The sequence below is a fragment of the Genypterus blacodes genome, unplaced genomic scaffold (genome assembly GCF_046128005.1).
Source record: "Genypterus blacodes isolate CSIRO-AG114 ecotype Tasmania unplaced genomic scaffold, CSIRO-AGI_Gbla_v1 ptg000022l_1, whole genome shotgun sequence".
Classification (NCBI taxonomy): domain Eukaryota; kingdom Metazoa; phylum Chordata; class Actinopteri; order Ophidiiformes; family Ophidiidae; genus Genypterus; species Genypterus blacodes.
In genome coordinates this window covers 3,997,752-4,020,488 of record NW_027466835.1, presented here as the reverse complement: position 1 = coordinate 4,020,488, position 22,737 = coordinate 3,997,752, and the positions used below count along the sequence as shown (strand labels likewise).

General features: G+C 45.5%; 1 protein-coding gene across 1 annotated transcript; it reads left to right on the top strand.

The window, feature by feature from the left end:
- The first annotated feature begins 1,629 nt into the window (after nt 1-1,629).
- Nucleotides 1,630-20,202, top strand: col1a1a (collagen, type I, alpha 1a). The gene is made up of 49 exons (XM_076142764.1): nt 1,630-1,877; nt 4,324-4,515; nt 4,832-4,854; nt 5,101-5,136; nt 6,254-6,346; nt 7,371-7,439; nt 7,554-7,598; nt 8,235-8,288; nt 8,387-8,440; nt 8,543-8,596; nt 8,726-8,779; nt 8,903-8,956; nt 9,213-9,257; nt 9,378-9,431; nt 9,534-9,578; nt 10,101-10,154; nt 10,352-10,450; nt 10,695-10,739; nt 10,961-11,059; nt 11,404-11,457; nt 11,578-11,685; nt 12,444-12,497; nt 12,597-12,695; nt 12,789-12,842; nt 12,947-13,045; nt 13,199-13,252; nt 13,368-13,421; nt 13,635-13,742; nt 13,863-13,907; nt 14,164-14,262; nt 14,410-14,517; nt 14,990-15,151; nt 15,335-15,388; nt 15,486-15,593; nt 15,719-15,772; nt 16,043-16,096; nt 16,265-16,426; nt 16,606-16,713; nt 16,922-17,029; nt 17,158-17,211; nt 17,416-17,523; nt 17,607-17,660; nt 17,797-17,904; nt 17,992-18,045; nt 18,128-18,235; nt 18,322-18,601; nt 18,781-18,971; nt 19,140-19,382; nt 19,497-20,202. The coding sequence occupies exons 1-49, from the start codon at nt 1,796-1,798 to the stop codon at nt 19,641-19,643; spliced, it is 4,344 nt and encodes a 1,447-aa protein (XP_075998879.1). The 5' UTR covers nt 1,630-1,795; the 3' UTR covers nt 19,644-20,202.
- The last annotated feature ends 2,535 nt before the right edge of the window (nt 20,203-22,737 follow it).

The window sequence follows — 22,737 nt, the reverse complement described above, 5'->3', positions numbered from 1 at the left end:
CAGGACAGATTGGCAACTTCAGTGATCAGATTCCCACTTTGTTCGTTCTCTCCTGAGGATGAACCTTTTCCCCTTTTAAGACATCTCTTGACCCTTTCTCCGGCACCACCATCATACCAATAATGTCACCACTCAAGCTATTTGAGAAGATAATTGTGAGATTTTCTATGAAATCATTTACGCTCCCATGAGGATGAACCTTTTCATTTTTAGATGGCCGCTGCTCTATCACAGTCGAATGTCACCCACTTCACACTCACTTTCCAGAGAATGAATCGCCTACAACTCACTATCAATAATAATTTGGAGACTTGGTACAGGAAAAGATCAATCACTGTGATTATTATTATTACTATTATACATAAGATCAAAGCAGGGTCGATAACGAATCAGGAGGTTTGTTGAGCGACAAAATCTGAAAGACTGTTGCCGATTGTCGCCGATTGTTCCTCCAGTGTTTCTCGTCGCTGATCTGATATCATCGCCTGTGACACATCAAGGAAAATTCCTCTTGTGTCCTTTTTCAGCAAATTCCAGCAGTCATTCCATGATGAAGCGTCGTGTTGAACCCATTTTCCCTCAACCTGCTGCACTTACACTCGCACAGGCCGCAGCTTCACCCTGAGGCTCTGGAGGCCCCACATCTTGTCACTGGCCCTAAATATCAGAGGCAAACTCTGCGTTTGAGTCTTTTTCCAATTAAAGAAAGGGGTTTTTTGTCTTTTACACTTAGAGGTTCTGTATATTTCCCAGAATGCCCTTTGCCTGGGGAAGCTTTGGCGCTCAAGTTCACTGTTGTTGTTTCAAAGTTCCTGTTTGGGGCTCAAAGGTTCTTCTGATCTCAACCCAGGTTTAGGTTTTCTGTACATCTTCCTGTAGTTGAAAGCAAATACGAATCTAATGGAACATGACAATATTAAATATGCTGATCGGAAGAATCGATCGTATGTTTCTGTGGGATTCACTCTGACCAGGACTTCAGGAGAGGAGAGAAATGAAAACACAAACTGACATGAAACGAAGCAACATGTGACGGCCGAAACAAACCAGAACGCTTCAACAAACTAACCCAATACCTTACATGTAGATAAAACCGTATAAGTGCTAGAACCAGGTGAGACAGCAGCAACGCAAACGGAGACGGGAAACTGTTCAGGAAACAGAAACCGGGGCTCGAAATGGACCCAAAGCGGAGGAAGAACCGGACTCAGCAACTGAAACAGGAATAAAACCTGGATTAAACCCGTGGCAGCTGGAAGACGAGGAGAAGCTGGTCCTCCTCCGACCCTCTGCTGCTCTTCAGGATCAGGTTTCCCCCTGCTCCCCCCCTTCCTCCTCCTCCTCTTCTCCTTCCAACTCTTCTGCTGTGAAGTTATGGAAGGAGCGACCTTCTGTTTTTTCTCCTTTCTTCCTATTTTCTTCTGTGTTTTTTTCCCTTCTCTCTCTCTCTCTCTCTCTCTCTCTCTCTTTCTCTCTCTCTCTCTCTCTCTCTCTCTCTCTTTGAAGGAGGGGTCCATTCTTGTCTTCCCTAAAACGTGAGCGGCGGAGGGGTAATGAGGGTGCGTCCCAGTCGGCCCTGGCCCAGCACCTCCCAGTTCTCCAGGCTCCCATATAAAAGCCCCGGTGGAAAGTGAGTGTAGGCAGTAGGGAGTTTTCTGCTGGGGTCAGGAGGACTGTGAACAGACGAGCGACCCTGCCCCAAACATCCGTGTATGAGTGGAGTGTAGCGGAAAAAAAATTCCCCAACTTTTTTCCTCTTGCCTCAAAGAGTCTACATGTCTGGTAGCATCTAGACATGTTCAGCTTTGTGGATTTGCGGCTGGCGCTGCTCCTGAGCGCCACGGTGCTCCTGGTTAGAGCGCAAGGCGAGGACGACCGTAAGTCTCATCACTGTTTTACTGTGGAGCTTATCAAACCTTTGACTTTTTTGGGGGGTGGAGGGAGGGATGGGGGGGATTGTGGATTTTTCTTTCTCTCTCCTGCTCGTGTGGATGGCTGCTGAGAAGTAGACAGAGAAGAGGAGGAAGGAAAAGACTAGAAATAAGAACCTTTTGATGTGCACTGTGATTGGTGCTGGTCCTTGTGTGCGTCTCCTTGTAATGGCAGAGGTAGACGGTAGAGACAGAACGATGCAGCTTGTGGTAAAGACAGAACATTGTGTGCGTAATGCCTTGGGCATCCCCAACAGGCCTCTGTCTCTCTCTCTCACTCTTTGTCTATGTCTCTTTATCCCCCCGCCCCCCTCTCCCCCTTGCATGCAGAGCGAGTTGCTGCAGGTTTTCCACTCTTTTCTCCAGGCGAGGGTTTTCTTATAAACACAGCACAGATTAGAAGCAGGGTCAACTTTCTCACTAGAAAGATCAGAACTGCATCCATTTAATTCAGATCCTGTTATCGTGATAATCAGTTTTACGCCCTTAGTTCAATCTCAACCACAAAAAGGCGTTAGACTCTTAGACAATTTCAGACAAGCAAAAAGGGCGAAAAGTGGCTTTTGGATGCTTCGCTCTCCTCTGCGTCCCTGCACGCCAACAGCGGCGAGGATTTCTTTGCTTTACGCAGACACGAGCGCGATAGGAAAGCTTTGTTGTGCGCTGATTGATGTGGCAGAGCCTGAGGCCAAGTTGTCGAGTTGGCCAGGTGAGCGATAGAGGAGGGAGGCAGATGCAAAGAAAAAAGGGAGAGGAGGGAGGAGGAGGAGAAGGAGGAGGAGGAGAAGAGCAGGCGTAGTCTTGTCTGGCGGAAACATTTGACCTCTGCAGCTTCGGTGCAGAGCAAATACTATCTGCTGCTTTGGTTTCTTTGTAAGAAAGACCACAAGAGTATTTAAAGTACATACAGAGTACTCAGACAGTAAACACAGAACACTCAGGCAGTACTCAGAGTCCAGGGGATCAGAGGTCTGCATCAGCACTTCTTAAACTGAAATATGTCCCTCCTTCAAGAAGAGAATGGAGAAAGAAAAGAAGCTGCACCTCTGGAAACTCTGGAAGCCATTTCTCCAGATGTTTTCTTGTCTGGAAAGGACCCAGCTGTCTGCCTGCCTGCCTGCCTGCGTGTCTGCCTGTCTGTCTGTCTCTCTGAAGCAGATGTGGCTGAAGACCACCGCCCGAGTAGTCTCACAGCGCCACCCAGAGGCCGCCCTTTGTACCTGCAGCTACATCTGGCCGCCACGTCCACCCCCAGATTTGTTCCCTCCTCTTCATCTTTTGTGTTTCGTCTAATTGCAAACACATGCGGACAGTTTCCAGCATCTGGTGCCAAGCCGACGGTCTGCAGCGCCGCAGCTTTCCCCTCTGTGCTCAGCACTTTGGCATGCTGGGAGATTTATAAACCCTAACAGAGCCTCATCTTGGCCCTGCTTGAGCTCGTTTGAGCCGAGAGTCCCAGTGATCGGAAAATGTGAGGTTTTTGTTCCCAAAGCAGCGAAATGATTGAAGCCCTCCATGTTTCCTTTACTGATGCTGGGCAGAAACTGAATCACCTGGAGTCGTGTTTGCTTCGTTCTCCCCTTTCCTTGTGAAGCTGAAGCTTATTCTGATCTGACACACATCCAAACATTGAGCACAGTTTCTGTCAGACCGACCTGTCCTCAATCAGGTCCGATTCTGCAGAAAAGAGTTCCACAATTTTTCCAAAACCTTTCACCGGCTTTGTTTTCTTGTTTTTGTGTTTATCTCCTCTGTCTCTCCCCTATTGTTTTTGTGCTCTCATTAACATGTCAATATAAGTCGATTATATGCACAAAGGTGGTTTTGAAGTCTTAGTTTGAAGCATTTTAGAGATGTGCTTTCATGCAAAAGGAGATTTATAATTTCTTACAAATGCTAAATCAGAATTTTTATTTCTATTTCATTTTTTTCTGGTTTCATGTGGGCTAAAATTTCATTTAAATATGTTAATAGTTGTCAAGTTATTCTAGCAGCTATAGTCTTTAGTCTAGTTTATTCCAAAATCAATAATTGAAACTCCACTATAATATAAGTCGATTAATAGATTATTAGGCTTTAATGTCATTTAGTGCATTAAAATTAACATATTTAGTTGTGATTTTTCTATATTCTTGAGTTTTTTGACTTTTATTGTATTTTAGATGTGATTTAAACATGTTTTATTTATTATTAATATAATATAACATGGTAATTTTAAACTTTTACAGGTTTTTTAAATTAATATTTTGCAATTTTATTAGTGATTAATTAAATTTGATTCTGTTGTGTCTATCATGAGTCTGGACACATCTGAGCCTTGCAGAGCTCTCTCTCTCTCTCTCGCTCAGGTATCTCACCCCTCTCTCTCTCTCTCTCTCTGCGCCCCCACCAGGTAAGGACACTAACTGCAAATTGGACGGTCAGGTGTTTGCGGACCGGGACGTATGGAAGCCAGAGCCATGCCAGATCTGTGTGTGCGACAGCGGCACAGTGATGTGCGATGAGGTCATCTGCGAGGACACAACTGACTGCCCCAACCCCATCATCCCTCACGATGAGTGCTGCCCCATCTGCCCCGACGACGGTACACATACACACACACACACACACACACACACTTTCTACGATTCCTCGCTTTTTTTGTTGTTGTAAATCTCACAAATATTCAGACAATTTGGAGTCATCGCTCCGCCCACCCCCACCCCCTCCCTCACACACACACACACACACAACCCCACACACACTTCCTGCTGCAGAAAATGCTTTTTCTTCCTCTTGTCTGTCATCTGTGTCATTTGTGATGTTTTTGAGATGAATTTGAATTTGAATGAATGAATGAATTCTTGCTTGTATTGACAGATTTTGTGTTTTTTTTCTTTCTTTCTTTCTGTCCTCTACAGGCTTCCAGTCACCTCAGGTTGAGGTAAATATTGATTATTTAATTTATTTATTATTAACATGGTTGTTCTAACCAATGACCAAATTGTTTCTCTGCTATAATAAAATAACAAATAACAAATAATTCACGTTATGATTCAGTGAAACGTTATAATATCTTATTATGATAACATAAGATGATTTAAGTTGAGATGATTCAAAATGCGATAATGTTTAGTGGACAAATTCTGATTTCTAAACTATGTGACATCACCGTGCCTTTCCCTCACAGGGACCCAAGGGAGAGCGTGGACCCAAGGGAGACAGGGTAAGCCCACACTCCACTTCCTCATTCCTATCATTCTCGCATTGTTTATTTGTCATTCAATAACCTGAATGCCACGTGGTGCGTTCAGGTGATTGGAGGAAGAGCTAATCTGACCAAACATCTTGATGTCTTTTGAGATCCTTTATTTTTGGTTTACTTTGTGTAAAAGTGTTGGACATATATTTATAAAATATCAGATAGTGATGGAATAAATATAAGCAGGATTAAGATGACATTATGTCTAACAGCTCCATAATGAGAGGTCATACATTTTCTTTTACTATTTAGCAATAACAGCAGCTGTCAGATAATGGTTGAAGGAATAGAGCAACGTGTCAACAAATAGAAGCTCCAGCATTTAAAAATTCAACAATTGAGTCATGACTGAGAATAATGACAAAATTAGAAATCAGCAAAATCCAGAAAACAGCTAGTTTGCTCTGAGACAGTTTGAACCACTAGCCAGTTGAAGCTTCAGAGCTCTGAGCGCTGCTGGTTGGTGTTTCTCAGCCTCGTCTGTGGAATGTTAGGACCTGCCATGCATTCACTGCTCTTTATCAAACCAGCTGCAGAGAGGAATTGACACATAAACTATCCTGTGTTCTTTAAGAATCTGAGTACTTACACGTCATCAATTTTCATGCGGAATGCTCCTGTTTCAACTCCACAAAGACAACAAAGAGCGGAACACTCTGATTTCCATTTGAATCAGTATAGTGTCCAACAGAATTACAGATTTACTCATCATTTACTCAAAATACTTAAATTCACAACTTAAGTTCATTGAATTTGATTAATTCAGCTGTGGCAACCAACAACCAATCAAAATCCTGCCATGTCCTCATCAGAGAGACCATTTTCTGTTCTGGCCCCGTTCTGATGCGGTCACATGACCAATACAAACCCATATCTACATCCTGGTTTGGTCACATGACCTCTAATGAGCAGTCCAGTGGGTCCTGCAGGTGTAGCACCACTTTCAACCTGCAAAGAAAAGGAAATGCGTGTGAGCTAGGGTGTGTTTTAGGACCAGGCCTAGACAAGTGTGTGTGCAAAAGGCAGACAGCTCAGGTGATTCTTATCCTGACCCCTCTCTCCCCCCTCTCCTCCCCTACAGGGTCATGCCGGTCCTGCCGGTAACGATGGTATCCCTGGCCAGCCAGGACTTCCTGGACCTCCCGGCCCCCCTGGACCCCCTGGCCTCGGTGGAGTAAGTCACAGATTTTTTGTTTTTTATGTTTTTATTTTGTTTGGATTTAGGCAGGAGGATCATGAGCCAATCAGGGATGCAGTCAAAGGTCACACAAGGTCTTATGGCGTCTTATCATGCAGTGAGAGCAAGTAGCTGCAACATTCATAACAGTCTGTCATAACTGTTTCCTCCTGGAGTTGGTTGGACTCGAGGTGTCTAGAGCTGCACACTTAATATAAATGTTAAACTTTGTCCAATGTAAGATAAGACAATTGCATTAATTGTTGATGCAAGGTCACAAAGGTTGTTAAAGCTACTTCATTATTGTTTTTCCTTTGTGTCTAAAAGGGTGCTGAATACCTATAACGTCTACCAGAATAATCAAATCTATATGTTGGTGAAACGGTGCAGGCGTAAAGTGATGAGTGTGTGGATCAGGAGGAGCTGCTTCTGCTCCACCACTGCTTTCACTATGTTTGGCCTCCAATGCTTCAAATTTACCAGTGCCTGACTTGTTCACCAGGGGGTCAAAAGGTCAAGGGTTCATTAGTGGAGACAGGAAGAAGGTTTAGATGATCGGTGACATGAATGGAGGTTAATCCAGAATTTCATCGATTGGTTGCGGATTGGATGGATTTGATGATTTACATCAAAAAGCCACAGATGTTTTGCGCTTTTGCAGTTCGGATTACAAACATTTCGTCCATCCAGAGGGTGAATAACTTATAAATCGCTTCTTAGGCTCAGAGGGCAGTAGCTGTCCAAGTGTGAGAAGGTCAAAGACCACAGGTGTGGGGTGAAGAGTTTGTCAACACTGATCCGTATGAAGCAGCAGATACACATCAAAATGGAACCAACAATGGAATATGGAGCAGAGAGTGGAGAGGGATAAGGGGACATGACAGGAATGTCAGGAAATGATCACAGTCAAGTCATGTTTATAAAATCCCTATTGATTAACCATTGATTGTTCTGTTCTATTTGACGCTCTTGTTGCTGCTGTTTCCGTGTCTAATCTGTGTTTCTGTTTTGTATTTTCCAGAACTTCTCCCCTCAGATGTCTCATGGCTACGATGACAAATCCCCTGCCATGCCAGTGCCTGGACCTATGGTAGGAAATGCACACACACACACACAGGCATCACCATCATTTCCTTGTGCTGTATTATTCGGACTCGTTTACCTGCAACATCTGACCTTTCCTGTCCTCTGTTTGATCTGACAGGGCCCAATGGGACCCCGTGGACCCCCTGGACCTGCTGGTTCTAGCGTGAGTACAACTCTGTTCAACTTCCTACATCACATAATCGGGTGATGCTCAGCAAGGTCACATACAGACACGTCACAGCGACAACACCGCGCCCATTTCAGGATTATGGATCTGGAGGTGGACCCATAATGCAGGGGCGCCTTATTTATGTGTGACGTCTATGGATCAACTTAAAGAACACAAACGTTTAGATTCCAACCTAAACCACCACAGCCACCAATAAAACCCAGAACCTTAGTGAGGCTGGAAAAAGGCTGGAAGGAGATACTGAGTGTGTGAGTGTGGCTTACTTGACTGTGACTCACTCCAAGCAGACATAAACCACTTCCATAACGAGTCATTGAATGTGTCGTGTCTCCTGCCATACAAAGAGAGAGAGGCTGCAATTCTCATATCCATTCTGCCGTCGCTGACTCCACCCGAGCAAGCTGACAGCAGCCACAAAATAAACATACCCTCTATTTAACAGTTAAACATAGCCATTTCCCTGAGTGTGTGTGTATGTGTGGTAAAATGATAACTTTGGGAGACAATTTGCACAGAACTCACATGACTGACACCAACTCCAAGATCAGAGAAAAACATTGTCAACCGGAATCTGTAGTACTAAAATATGTGTTCTGTCGCCCCCTACAGGGACCTCAGGGATTCACTGGTCCCCCTGGTGAGCCTGGTGAGGCTGGAGCTTCTGTGAGTATGCAACACAAATGCATGCAAAACACAAACAAACAGGAGCCAATTGACCCTTCATCAGACTCACCTTATGCTCACATGTTGTGTCTCTCTAGGGTCCCATGGGTCCCCGTGGCCCCGCCGGCCCCTCTGGAAAGAACGGAGAGGATGTAAGTCAACAGAATCTGCTGCACACGGTCGCCATCTATTTCTCACTGTATAGGTTATCCATCTAACCGTCCACTCTCTCTCTTTCTCTCTCCCTCTCAAAGGGTGAGTCTGGCAAGCCCGGTCGCGGTGGCGAGCGTGGACCTCCTGGCGCACAGGTAAGTTGCCATAACAACATGTTAGTGACACAATTTGATGACACGTGGACATTTATCGTAAAAGTGCAGGGCTGTGTTATTATTGTTATTATTATTATTGTTAAGTCTCTCTCTCTCTCTCTCTCTTAGGGAGCTCGTGGTTTCCCAGGAACCCCTGGACTTCCCGGAATCAAGGGACACAGAGTGAGTTGGAGCCACAATGGCGTCTCCGTGTTCAACCACCTTCATCACCAGTAGAGCTCCATACAAAAAGAAGACAAGTCGTTCCTTTCTCACCTCTCTCTCTCTCTCTTTCTCTCTCTCTAGGGATTCAGCGGTCTGGATGGAGCTAAGGGAGACGGCGGCCCTGCTGGACCCAAGGTAAACCTCCCTTTCTTTATACTAATAGTAGTGTAAGTAGTACTTGTATGTTTAGTAGTAGTACAGTGGTATTTCTAATAGTAGCAGCAATAGGAGTAGTGGTTGCAGTGTGGTGTTAACTGTAGCCGGATTGCTGTTTGGTCTAGTTGGTTTGACTAATAGAACTACAGGTGAAATACTGAATGATGGTAAAAGTGTATTAATCTACCTGGGAAATGACCTCGCCTAACCTCTCTCTCTCTCTCTCTCTGTGTAGGGAGAGTCTGGCACTTCTGGTGAGAACGGAACTCCTGGTGCTATGGTAAGTAAACATTACAACATAAACATTACAACATTACATCTCAGTGATGTTGGAGTTTCTCTCCATTCTTTCCTAATGTCTAATGCTCTCTCTCTCTCTCTCTCTCTCTGCGTCTGACAGGGACCTCGCGGTCTGCCTGGTGAGAGAGGCCGTTCTGGTGCTGCTGGATCTGCTGTGAGTTCACACACACACACACACACACACAATATCACAACAACTGTAATCAACCAATGAGCCAATGTACCATTCATCCAATCATGTGTCTGTCTACTACAGGGAGCTCGTGGTAACGATGGTGCTGCTGGTGCTGCTGGACCTCCCGTAAGTTCACTGAAGCTCACTAGAACCCCTGCATTTGGCAACAGAGCTTCTTTAGAGGAGCCTTCATGCATTATCAAACCACTCGTGTTTAGGGTGTTTATCTAAGAACCTCAACCATGCGATGGCTCTCCTTCTCTGGGAGGAATCCATTTCTTTTTAGTGCAGTCAGATTTACAACTTCCTTTGACTTCTGCTGCATCCGCTTCTTGAAGGATCTCGGTTTCAGTATTTGCGTAATTACCTTTGCATGTTTGTTATCAGTGTCAGCAAGAATGTGATGTCAAACATTCTTTATACAAGGACTTTCAGATTCACGGCCTAGATCAAGCAATTGAGTCAGCATTTGCAAAAATCTGTTGAGATAATTTTCCTGTTAAAATCCATTTAAACTGTCTGCTAGAAGATCATTCTTAAAACCGCTTGCTTCTACATTTGTCGCATTTGCTTAATTAGCGTTGGTAGCGAAAGGGATCTATGCTTACATGTTCTTCCTGCTCATTTTGTGTTGGTGTTTCTTCTCAGGGTCCCACTGGCCCCGCTGGACCTCCTGGATTCCCTGGTGGCCCCGGATCTAAGGTACATCTTCAATGTCCTCCATAACTGTAATGCAGATGCTCCTCAGATTTGTATAGGTAGTAGAAGCGGATTTAGTTCGATCACTGAGGTCATCGGATCTGATGTCCATTTCTGTCCCATTGGTTGTTTGTGTTTCCACTCCCTCCCTTCATAGTTATCTGAACAGCACCCATCTGTTTTGTGTCCCCTCTGCACAGGGTGAAGGCGGACCCCAGGGTGCTCGTGGACCCGAGGGTCCCGCTGGAGCCCGTGGTGAGGCTGGTAGCCCCGGACCTGCTGGCGCCGCTGGACCTTCTGTAAGTACAAGCAGGACTGTTTGACTCCTAGAGGCATTTGGCAAAAGTAAAACTTTGCTGTGTCATTTCTGGTTTTGGTTTAATATGGATACTTTGGTAGAAGAAACGATATTCTGATGGACTGGACCTTCTAGATTTTTTACCTCTATCGCATGTTTAAAATTTGGTAATTTTACAAAAGAAAAAGAAAAATCTGGTCTGATTATTTTCATCAATATCTCTCCCCTTCTTTCTCCTCTGTCAGGGTAACCCCGGATCTGATGGAGCCACTGGAGCCAAGGGAGTCCCTGTAAGTAACTCTCCCACCTCATTCATGTTGTATGCATGTCAGGGTTTGGGGTTCTATTCCCCCCAAAAGAGGGTTAATAGATTGAGTTAGTGCCTTGCCTCAATCTATTGACCCTCGGTCAAGTTGGTGCCTTGCCTAAACACTACTAAGTCTGGGGCTTCAAGCTACAGCACAGTACAGTAGAATCTGACGGCATTGTGTTTCTATGTTGCCTCCTGCAGGGTGCTGCTGGTATTGCTGGAGCTCCCGGCTTCCCCGGACCTCGTGGACCCCCAGGACCTCAGGGTGCTGGCGGTGCCAACGGAGCCAAGGGTAACACTGTAAGTAGCTCTTACTCCTCTGTTCCTGAAGTACAAATAACCGGAAAGAATTTATTTGAATTCATTTAAATTGAAAACAACAAGGAAAGCTACAATTTGAAGTAAAAATAAGAAATACTGTCTCACTGAGAAATTACACAAAATTGATAATAAATATTATGTTAAATATTGATTAGTATTAAATGCTACTTTTGTTTGCTTGTTCTCATCAACATTTTTATTTGTTCGTTGTTGACAAATCTGTTGATATTTATTGTCATTTTCTATTGCTTTTGCTGTCATTTGTCATTGTATTGTAGTGTTAACTTCTTGTTAATATTTGTTTATTTGCCTTTGTCCTTCAGGGTGATGTTGGATCTCCTGGTTCCAAGGGAGAGTCTGGTGCCAAGGGAGAGTCTGTAAGTTCACCACAGGGCATTGCTATATTTAGATATATACATACTGTATTTATACACATACAGTACATACATCCTGTTACTCATGCTGAGCTTATCTGATTGCCTGTGTGTGATCTCCAGGGTGTCCCAGGAGTTCAAGGACCCCCAGGACCTCATGGTGAGGAGGGCAAGAGAGGAGGTAGAGGAGAGCCTGGTGCTGCAGGAGCCCGTGGAGCTGGTGGAGAGCGTGTATGTACCTACTGACTAAAGCACACACACATTTATCCTCCTAGTCCGCCATACTTTCTACTCCACCTACGTGCCAATTATCTCTTTTTTCAGCACGTCACAATATGATGGAAAGGGAACTTTGTAGACTAGTTCGCCCTCTGCTGGTGCAGAGAGAAATTGCTTGAATTATCAATTTGATGAATTTGGAAAAACATAATCTCAGACTATTTAGATTCAATTTGCGTGATCCCTTTCAGATCCTCAGTATCTTCGTGTGGCTACAGATTAAATGTTTTGTTTACATTTTATAAAGTTTATAACCATGCATATCACCATTTAAATAAAATACAATAAGCTTTACTGCTGTTGGAAACATGGCCAGTAAAAGGCATGAGAGGACACGAAAACTAAATTACCATGTAAAGAAACACTGCAGCCCTGTTTAGGACACACAAGCCGGGGAGTAGAGCCGAGCACACCCATAGATCCATCAGGGGCTTGTCTTCTCACAGATGGCATTTTCTCTCTTAGAGTAATACACCGCAATAAGGAAAACTTACATCTGAACTTTTCTTTATATGTTGAAGTGATTTGGGGTTAAAAAGCTTCTAGAAAGAACCCTAAATTTATTTGGAAAACACAGTAATTAATAATATGTCATATGCTGTTTATTGTCACTGTGATGTGTACTTCTTATTATAGGCCATCTCGTTATTTATATCCCTATTTCCTTCTGCTCACAGTGCTAAGCAGTTTGTGTTTGATTTCTTCTACAGGGTGCCCCTGGTGGTCGTGGTTTCCCTGGCTCTGATGGCCCAAGTGGACCCAAGGTGATTGAAACATACACACACACACCCACACACATCCAACATTAATTTCACCAATACATTTCAGTTTACTTAATCTAATCACTCTCTTTCTCAACAAAGGGTGCCAATGGTGAGCGTGGTGGCCCCGGAGTTGTTGGACCTAAGGGTTCCACTGGTGAGACTGGCCGCGCTGGTGAGCCTGGTCTGACCGGCCCCAAGGTGATAGTCCCTGATGACCTCCTGACAAATTTGAGCATTATCAAACAATCCACTGCATAGGCCTCTCCCTGACCTCTGACATTTGATTTGTAGGGATTGACTGGTAGCCCTGGCAGTCCCGGACCTGATGGCAAGCTTGGAGCTGCTGTAAGTTCACTTGTTTCTGCTTCTTAGCTAAGAACATTTTGCATCTCTACTCTTCATTCCTCTTCCATCAATTCCATCGATCTAAAATCTTTCCTCTTGTTCAGGGAATTACTGGACAAGATGGTCGCCCCGGACCCCCTGGCACTGTTGGAGCCAGAGGCCAGCCTGGTGTCATGGGATTCCCTGGACCCAAGGGAGCTGCTGTGAGTTGAACATCAACATCAATTGCTAACATCTTTGATCAGAGGCTTAAGAATATTGTTGCCATTAGGATCTTTGTTGATTTTAAAACTCTTGACATGAAAGTTAGAAGTGGAGCTAAAGCATAACTCAACCTGACTTTGCTTCGGTCTTAGGGTGAGGGTGGAAAGCCCGGCGAGAGAGGAGTGCTTGGACCCACTGGACCTGCTGTAAGTTTGACATTGTGTTCTATGTAAATGTATTCTATTTTATTCTATCTTGTTTAATATTGTATATATAGCCAGAATGTTTACGTTTCTAAACGCTTGCTATTTTGCTACCCAGGGTGCCGCCGGTAAAGATGGTGACGTTGGTGCTCAGGGAGCTCCTGGACCTGCTGTAAGTACCACACAAACACAAACACACACACACACACACACACACACACACACACACACACACACACACACACACACACACACACACACACACACACACACACACACACACACACACACACACACACACACACACACACAGCCAGTTGCAGTTCACACCTCACTTCAGTTTCTACACTCTGCTTTAACACCGCCTCTCTTGCTCAAACCTTAGGGTCCTTCTGGTGAGAGAGGAGAGCACGGACCTGCTGGAGGTCTTGGATTCCAGGGACTTCCAGGACCCCAGGGTGCCATTGGTGAGAGCGGCAAGCCCGGAGAGCAGGTACATTCCCATAGATCTGACTGATTATATAATGGAAACATTAAATAATTAGAGTTCAATCTGATTTTAATTGCGATTGATGTATGATGTATCCATCCATGTATCCATCCATCTCTCTAGGGTATGCCCGGTGAGGCTGGAGCCCCAGGACCTGGTGGATCTAGAGTAAGTACCTCCTCATCTTCACTGTCATCGTATAGTTCTCAGACTAGAAACAGCTTGTGTCTTGGCTATAGATTGATTCGCAGATGCCCTTGGTCAAAACAAACAGAAGTGCGTTAGCAAACTGCCATGTCATTATCTTGCTGTATTCCAAGTCTGCACAAACCGCTAACACGCTTGAATTTGCCAGCATGCTCATTTAGCAAACACAGCGATGCCAATGTTAGCTGACTCTCCATTGTGCCTCCTTCTCCTTCAGGGTGACAGAGGATTCCCCGGTGAGCGTGGTGTCGCTGGCGCCCTTGGACCTGCTGGTGCCCGTGGATCACCTGGTTCAGCTGGAAACGATGGAGCTAAGGTGAAACCCTGCAGTGCTCGATGAATAACTGTGAAGTTGTCCTTGTTTTCCTGTGCGATAAGGCAGCATTTCTCCACGATTTGACCAAACCTTCATCTCCCCCCGCCCCCCTGTCCTTTTCTTGCTCCTCTTCCTTCTCTTCCTCAGGGAGATGCTGGAGCCCCAGGTACCCCCGGTGCTCAGGGTCCTCCAGGACTGCAGGGAATGCCCGGTGAGCGTGGATCTGGTGGACTTCCAGGACTTAGGGGAGACAGAGTGAGTCCCAATATTCCCAATACACAAGATATGTAATGGGTGTAGCCTGGTTGGTGGCTACCCATTGAAGCATTGAGGCAAACTTCCAGTATTACTAGAATGATGAATCACATTACTATCCACTTTTGCAAACATAACTTCCATCCACAATGCAGATCCATTTGCAGTCACTGGTATAAACCAGTGAGTTGCACTAACAACAGAAACCTTCCAGTTAGGTCAGTATAGGGGAAGATGTACAGACAGAATGCCCCTTCATCATTGGCTTGGCCATCTTAATGCACACAAAACTAGCAGTACAACATTTCCATGCAAAAGCAGTTCAGTTACCACCGAGTAGCTAAATTATGCTTATGTTAATAATGCAAATGCTGCCCAACTCTAGCACCGCCTAGAGGATGTTCCCAGCATTACCATCAGATACAGGCTCTGGTGTCACTGAACACTATTGTGTATCCCCTCAACTACCCAGGGTGACCAAGGAGCAAAGGGTACTGATGGAGCTCCTGGTAAGGATGGTCCCCGCGGTATGTCTGGACCCATCGGACCCCCTGGACCTGGTGGAGCCGCCGGAGACAAGGGAGATGCTGGTGCTGCTGGAATTGTTGGACCTGCTGGAGCCCGTGGAGGACCTGTTAGTAGTTTGCACTTGTTTCTGTGTACTCACTATCCTGTTACTGCTAATCAGTCCATTTAGACATAGAGGAGGAAGTTTCAGTGCCATGGCAGTCACTACCTTCTTAGCTTTGTTACAATCGCTAAACTGACCCTCGAGTCCTGAAAGCCTTTACTGACTTAGCCTTCTCTTCCATCTCAGGGTGAGCGCGGAGAGGCTGGACCACCTGGACCTGCTGGATTCGCTGGACCTCCTGTAAGTCTTTGCTTCCCAAACATTATTCTTTCTGCTGGCATTCCTATCTAGAGTCCATCATTAACCATACACCTTGATTCCTTACCCCCCGCCACAGGGTGGTGATGGACAGGCTGGTGCTAAGGGAGAGGCTGGAGACAACGGTGGTAAGGGAGAAGCTGGACCCCCCGGAGCTGCTGGACCCACTGGTGTCCCTGGACCTCAGGTTGGTTAACATACACCTTCATGGTATGGTAGAGTAAAGCAGAATTGTATGCACTAGGTCTTCATGTAGCCACAGACCCCTCCTGGTTTTCCCATGTTGAATTATGCTGTTCTGTGTCCAATCAGGGTCCCGTTGGAGTTACTGGTGCTAAAGGATCCCGTGGACCTGCTGGACCTCCTGTAAGTCCCACGTCTACTCTATCCTTCTGTTTCCTGCTTAATTATGCACCTGAGCTCAACTTCATTTTCTACATCAAAGCAATACTCTGGATGTCAAACGTTCGATGCAAAACACTCTATACCTAAATATGCATTGGCTTAGATGTTTTACGAAGTCAATTAATAAAACAAATGTTTTCATTATTCTTCCTTTGTTCCTTCACTCTGATTTGATATAACTGATACATTTCAAGCCTCGTTGAGCAAATCGATCTCTGTCTGTCTCCCCAGGGTGCTACTGGTTTCCCTGGTGCTGCTGGCAGAGTTGGACCTCCTGGCCCCTCTGTAAGTTCTCGTTGTGATGTCTAACCTTATTGACCTCATTTACACTTCAATGTTTTAGCTGGTTTGTCTCACTGCGGTGATATTTAAATGTTACTTCATTAGTTTACATGGGTGCTGCAGTCTCTAGACTAGAATGGTTTTCAGCAGTACAATATTATATGTCCACAGGGTAACTCCGGACCCGCTGGACCTGCTGGACCTGCTGGCAAGGAGGGAGCCAAAGGAAACCGGGGAGAGACTGGACCTGCTGGTCGCTCTGGTGAGATAGGTGCTGCTGGACCCGCAGGACCCGCTGGAGAGAAGGGTAGCCCCGGTGGTGATGGAGCTACCGTAAGTTACCTCTAGCGCAGAACAGACTGTTAATGACCTGGACTCGAACCAACTGAGTATTGAGACAACTTGGCTAAAGCTTTAACATTATGACATTAACTGAATTTACTCTCATCGCCACCCTGCTTCTTGACGTCCAACCTCTCTGTAAAACACCCTTTCTCTGGCTCCCCCTTCAGGGTAGTTCTGGTATTCCTGGACCTCAAGGTATTGCTGGACAGCGTGGTATCGTTGGTCTGCCTGGACAGAGAGGAGAGAGAGGTTTCCCTGGCATGCCCGGACCTTCTGTAAGTTCTTATGTTATTCAAGAACAAATTTAAGACTCCAAATCTAGAAATGGAGCAGGCAAATGTCCTTTAGAGTACATCAAGATTAAAACACTCAGAAATACCTTGCTAATAATCTCTTAGCTTTCATTCACCTTCACCTAACGCTCTTCAACAGTTAAGTTTGTTATATTACAACTGGACTGACATTTGCTGTGGTCACCCATAGGGAGAGGTTGGAAAGCAGGGATCTGGTGGCCCCAGTGGTGAGCGTGGACCTCCCGGACCCATGGGACCCTCTGGACTGGCTGGATCCCCTGGAGAGGCTGGACGTGAGGTACAGAGAAACAAATGCACCTCTACACTAAACCTCTGTCTTTGTACCTGTGTCAGGTCTCTGTGCATAAGAATTAAACCCTGCAAGTGATTCTTGCCTGGTTAACCCGACATATGTTTGCGTTTCAGGGATCCTCCGGTAATGAGGGAGCTGCTGGTCGCGATGGACCTGCTGGACCCAAGGTGAGTTCACCTTACAACCAATATCTCATCATGCCAAGTCTAACATCATCACCCCATTACAGTCATACAGTGTAGAATTTGAATAGCCATTCACAGTAATGTGTGAAAGTTCTTTGGTTTTGTTTACTGTTTTCACAAGATTGAGACCAGGCTATCCTTGATGAAGAATGACTCAAATTACATCTCCATGTGGCTATGTTTTAGGGAGACCGTGGTGAGTCTGGATCTTCTGGAGCCCCTGGCGCCCCTGGACCCTCTGGTGCTCCTGGACCCGTTGGACCTGCTGGAAAGAACGGTGACCGCGGAGAGTCTGTGAGTGAAAAGGACGATTTTCTATTTCTGTTTTTTTTCAAATCAACCAACCCTTAGATGACATTAATGTCCTTGTATTTCAGGGCCCTGCTGGACCCTCTGGCCCCGCTGGCCCCTCTGGACCTCGTGGCCCTGCTGTAAGTAATCATAACACCCATGCTAAAATAGACATATATCAGAACTAAAATCCAGATAAGATCCATCTGATTAGACTCCAGACTAATAGTTGCACTCTTTCTCCTTCACAAATTTTCTATCTCAAATCTTCAACAGGGAGCTGCTGGAGTACGTGGAGACAAGGGAGAGAGTGGTGAGGCTGGAGAGAGAGGCATGAAGGGACACAGAGGATTCACTGGCATGCAGGGACCTCCTGGAACTTCTGTAGGTTACTTTACAAACACATGGTGTGCATTCAACACGCATGCATGCTTAGCCTCTAACTCCTGTTGTTGTGTTGTGTACCCATAGGGATCTTCTGGAGATCAAGGACCCGCTGGTGCTGCTGGACCCTCTGGACCAAGAGTGAGTTATAAGGAATACAATCCAAAAATAACCATAAAACTTAAAAGGGCTTTGTTGTTGACATCAATACTTCCTACCACAGGGCCCCTCTGGATCTTCTGGTTCCCCTGGTAAGGACGGTATGAGTGGTATGCCTGGACCCACTGGACCCCCTGGACCTCGTGGACGCTCTGGAGAGATGGGACCTGCTGTAAGTCTGTCAGCTATTACCCCAAACAACTGATCCTCCTGATGGTCTGGGTTTCAAAAAATAATCCATCCAACCCTCTTCGACAGGGACCTCCTGGACCTCCCGGACCTGCTGGTGCCCCAGGTGCTCCTGGTGGTGGATTTGAGCTTGGCTTCATTGCCCAGCCTCAGGAGAAGGGCCCCGATCCCTTCCACATGTTCCGCGCTGATGACGCCAACGTTCTCCGCGACCGTGACCTGGAGGTTGACACCACCCTGAAGAGTTTGAGCCAGCAGATTGAGCAGATCCGCAGCCCAGACGGCACCCGCAAGAACCCCGCCAGAACCTGCCGTGACCTGAAGATGTGCCACCCTGACTGGAAGAGCGGTAAATGTCTTGAGAGAGTTTTTGGCTTGAATGTTTGAAGTATGGTGGCAGTCCCCCTGATCCAAGATTAGAGCTGGGTATCATTTAGATGAAGAACAGGAAAGGAACCTTACTTTGCCACAGTGGCTTTTTGAGAAGAACCAGTTGATTGACTGTCTCTCCTCTCCTACCCACACCAGGCGAGTACTTTATTGACCCTGACCAGGGCTGCACTCAGGACGCCATCAAGGTCTACTGCAACATGGAGACTGGAGAGACCTGCGTCGCCCCAGCTCAGCGCATGGTTGCCCAGAAGAACTGGTATGTCAGCAAGAACATCAAGGAGAAGAAGCACGTCTGGTTCGGAGATGCAATGAACGACGGCTTCCAGGTAAGAGGACAAACCCTCAAATACGTCATAATAAGTTGCTCTAATCAATTAGTGTTAATTTTCTCCTTCGTTACTTCACATCAGTCCCAGAATGAGTTCAAACTTCCAGCTCCCTCCTCCTCAGTTGCACTCACTAACCTCACCCTCCTCTTCCTCTCTCCCTCACAGTTTGAGTATGGCAGCGAGGGCTCCATGCCTGAGGATGTCAACATCCAGCTGACCTTCCTGCGTCTCATGTCCACTGAGGCATCCCAGAACATCACCTACCACTGTAAGAACAGCGTCGCCTACATGGACGCCACCGCCGGCAACCTCAAGAAGGCACTGCTGCTCCAGGGCTCCAACGAGATCGAGATCAGAGCCGAGGGCAACAGCCGCTTCACCTACAGCGTCCTGGAGGATGGATGCACGGTGAGGAAACGGACACGTATTCAACATGCTAAATGGGAACCAGAAAGGGTATCAAAACTAGCGATTTCACTGTGAAGTATTAACCCTAACCATTTACTTCTGTTCTCCTTCCAGTCACACACCGGTTCATGGGGAAAGACAGTAATTGACTACAAGACAACGAAAACATCTCGCCTGCCCATCATTGATATCGCTCCTATGGACGTTGGTGCTCCAGACCAAGAGTTTGGCCTTGAAGTTGGACCCGTCTGTTTCTTGTAAAAAGAGAAATCTGGACTTGAAATTGTTGTTGTGTGTGAATGTGTGTTTTATTTTTTCTAGCAGTCATCTCTGTCTAAAAAAACCCCCAACAAAACGTTTTTCGAATGCCATTTTTCTGAAAAATCGACCCCTTGCTCCTGAATCTACAAGTTTCCATTCGGCCGTTGTTCCAATGGTCCACTTTGCCTAAAGCCTGCACTTCAACAAGATGCCGACGATGTGGCGACAACTGCATCGTCGGGTTTGGGACCACTACTTTTGTTTCTGACTCTTTTTTTCTTTTTTTTTTTACCATCACCAACACCAAGGATCCTGTAGAGAAGACATTTTGTTTCACTGGCAACAAGAAAATAATATATTATGCTTGTGTAAAGTGTAAAAATTTCACTCCCCCTCTTCAAACCAAAGCCTCTCTGGAGTTAACAAAAACCAACAGAAACACACAGGTGACTTTTGTAGAAACCACTGAGGCGAGAGGAAAGAAAGGACAGTCCCAACTGACAGAACCCCATTTCTTTGTACCACGTTTCAGGTGTTGATGAATAAACGGTGAAACTGACAGCCATGTTTGTCTCTGTTGTTGTGCCCACCCCCACCCCCTGCCCTATAGACAACACCGACAACCTCCTCCTCACCCGCTGATGTTAAAGCTGTTGTGATTCGCTTGTTGTTGTGGTTGCATTGCTGTTTGTTCCTTTTTCCCTCTTCTCTTTTTGTTTTTTATTTTTTACAAAAGAAAGTCACATTAAAACCACCAGCAGAGAAACATGGGTTTAAACCTCTTTATTTTTTAAAGAAATTGTATGGCTACCTCAGAAAAGCAAGGAAATCCACAGACCCATCGGGGTAGACAAGGTTTACTTACACTTTATACAAAGCAGAAAACAGCTAAAACTCAAGGTGCTACTCTCTCTGTGAGGTCTCTCGGCCGTCCTGTATGGCTGTACATTGTTCTAAAAATGGTGTTTAGCCATCCTGGCACGGCGGGGGGGCTTCTTGGTGCTAATACAAAACCACAGTGTTCAATCTTGGTGCCACGACTGGGACAGAGTTCTTCTTTTTCTATCCTTGGTCTGTCGATGTAACTCAGCTCGCTCTATGAAAAGTGGACCCACGCACTTCCGCCTTGTCCTTCATCCTTCTCCCACTTCTGCCCACCCCAACCCCGCTTACAACCCTAACCTTCATTTACACATCTGTTCTAGGCATTTTTGTTTGTTTCTTTCTTTGTTTTCTTGTGCAAATGGTGAAAATTCTCAAAATTGGAGCCAAACAGAGTTTTTAGCAAAAATAGAAAGAGAGCCAACAGCAAAGAGTTTGTGACAGACAAACAGACAAACCCATGGGGGAAAACACCACAAGGATCTGTACCTATTTTGTATATGTATAAAAATTTTGAGATGTTTTTAATTATTTTGAATGCTGGAATAAAGCATGTTAAGTGGTCTAACATTGAATCCTGCCTAATTCCCTGACTGACTCGCTGAATCCCCCCAACCCCCCCCCCCCCCCCCCCCCCCCCAACCAAACTTGCACAGCTTCTTACTGCAGTAGTTGTACAGTGACTGAATAAGAAAAAAATATTAAAGAAAAATCTTTTTCACAACATTTCCCTCCTGTCTCTTGTTCACTCTAAACCCCTCCTGAGACCCAGGAAGGGCTTCAATAAGACCAAATAGCAGGATCTCTGTTTGACTGCAGCACCTTTTTAACAATCTAGTGGTTCCTAAATTTGGGCTTTTGAACTAAAACTGCTCTCAAGTCTGGCTCGAGATGTCCTGGGTAGCATTGAAGCTTGGACTTGACATCATGAGGCATCACCGTGGGGTTCAGTTTTTCAATCTTCTTAGGCGTCATTTCTCGCGCACAGTGCCAAACGTCAACTCTCTACCATGTCTCATCTCATTTCCCTTCTATATGGTCTCTTAAAATTGTGCCCATGTAATATTAATGTGACTCCAATCCAGTCAACATGTAAAAAAAAAAGAGATTAACTGTGGCCTACCTGTTAGCCGGTGGAAGCTCCTGATGCTCATTGGATTGTTGCTGTCCTCCAAACTCAGACACTCACATTTCCAAGAACTGGTGATGCTTTACTTTCATCCAGGCCATTACAGCCTCTTTGGAAATCAAGCACAGAATTAACAGATCCATAATCCACCAAGAAACTAGATGAACATTGGGTAATCCTTCACTGCTGCAGATGATGATGATGATGACGATGACACTCAGGCATCCTCAAGAGGACGACTGGAAGCATTCCCTCTCTCTCCAAAGCAAATTTTCCTTTTTTTATCCCAGATAGAGGTCGGAATCTTCTTCCACCTGCAGTAATCCAAAGCGTTTTCCCACTGTAACTCTGTGACTGACTCTGCACTCTGCGAGAGCCAGAGCAGGACTGAGGCCAGCCGGGTGAAAGCATCGGGGTCCGGGTTGGCATCAGCTCGGCTTTCACAAAGACACTGATTGTCCACCTTGAGGTAGGCAGCTGCTCAGTATAGGTCTGCACTCCCTGCGGGAATCTGGATTATTTCTTCAAGTATTTCGAGTCTTTATTTGAGGCCTGGGGAGAGGAATGCTGACCTCTCCAGTTTCAAACACAGAGGAGGCTCTGTTTGGTGAGGAAGCCCCCACAACCCCCCCTCCCAAACCTCCCGCTGCAGCCGAGCAGGATGCTGCATTAGAATTACCACTCCAGGTACAAAACATTTGTGCTTTACTTTATTAAACCTGTATCAGTCAAGTAAGATGATTGTTATTTTAGTGTCGTTTAAGAGGACACCTGGTGGTAACACAACATACAGCATCATCATGATTCTGTCAGTGCTGCCACAGAATAAAGTAAAGCCTCTCCATTTAAACGCTACAGTTTTACCAGATATTTATGTTTTTACCTATTTTAGTTCTCCAGATAGGCTCAAGATCTCATTTTAAGACTTTGTAATCTTTAATCGCCACTGATTTGTTTGACAACGTTATGCCAACTACACACAAGGACAAACACAATTAATTACACTCCATTTGAAATATGAGTCTTACCCTATTGGACACATTTATGAATTGGCCTCATTTGTTCATCACATAGTAATGTGAG

Coding starts and splice junctions, on each gene's coding strand:
- col1a1a (XM_076142764.1), top strand. CDS start 1,796: ATGTTCAGCTTTGTGGATTTGCGGCTGGCGCTGCTCCTGAGCGCCACG. Junction 4,855..5,100: donor TCCAGTCACCTCAGGTTGAG/GTAAATATTGAT, acceptor TTTCCCTCACAG/GGACCCAAGGGAGAGCGTGG. Junction 13,422..13,634: donor AGGGAGCTCCTGGACCTGCT/GTAAGTACCACA, acceptor CTCAAACCTTAG/GGTCCTTCTGGTGAGAGAGG.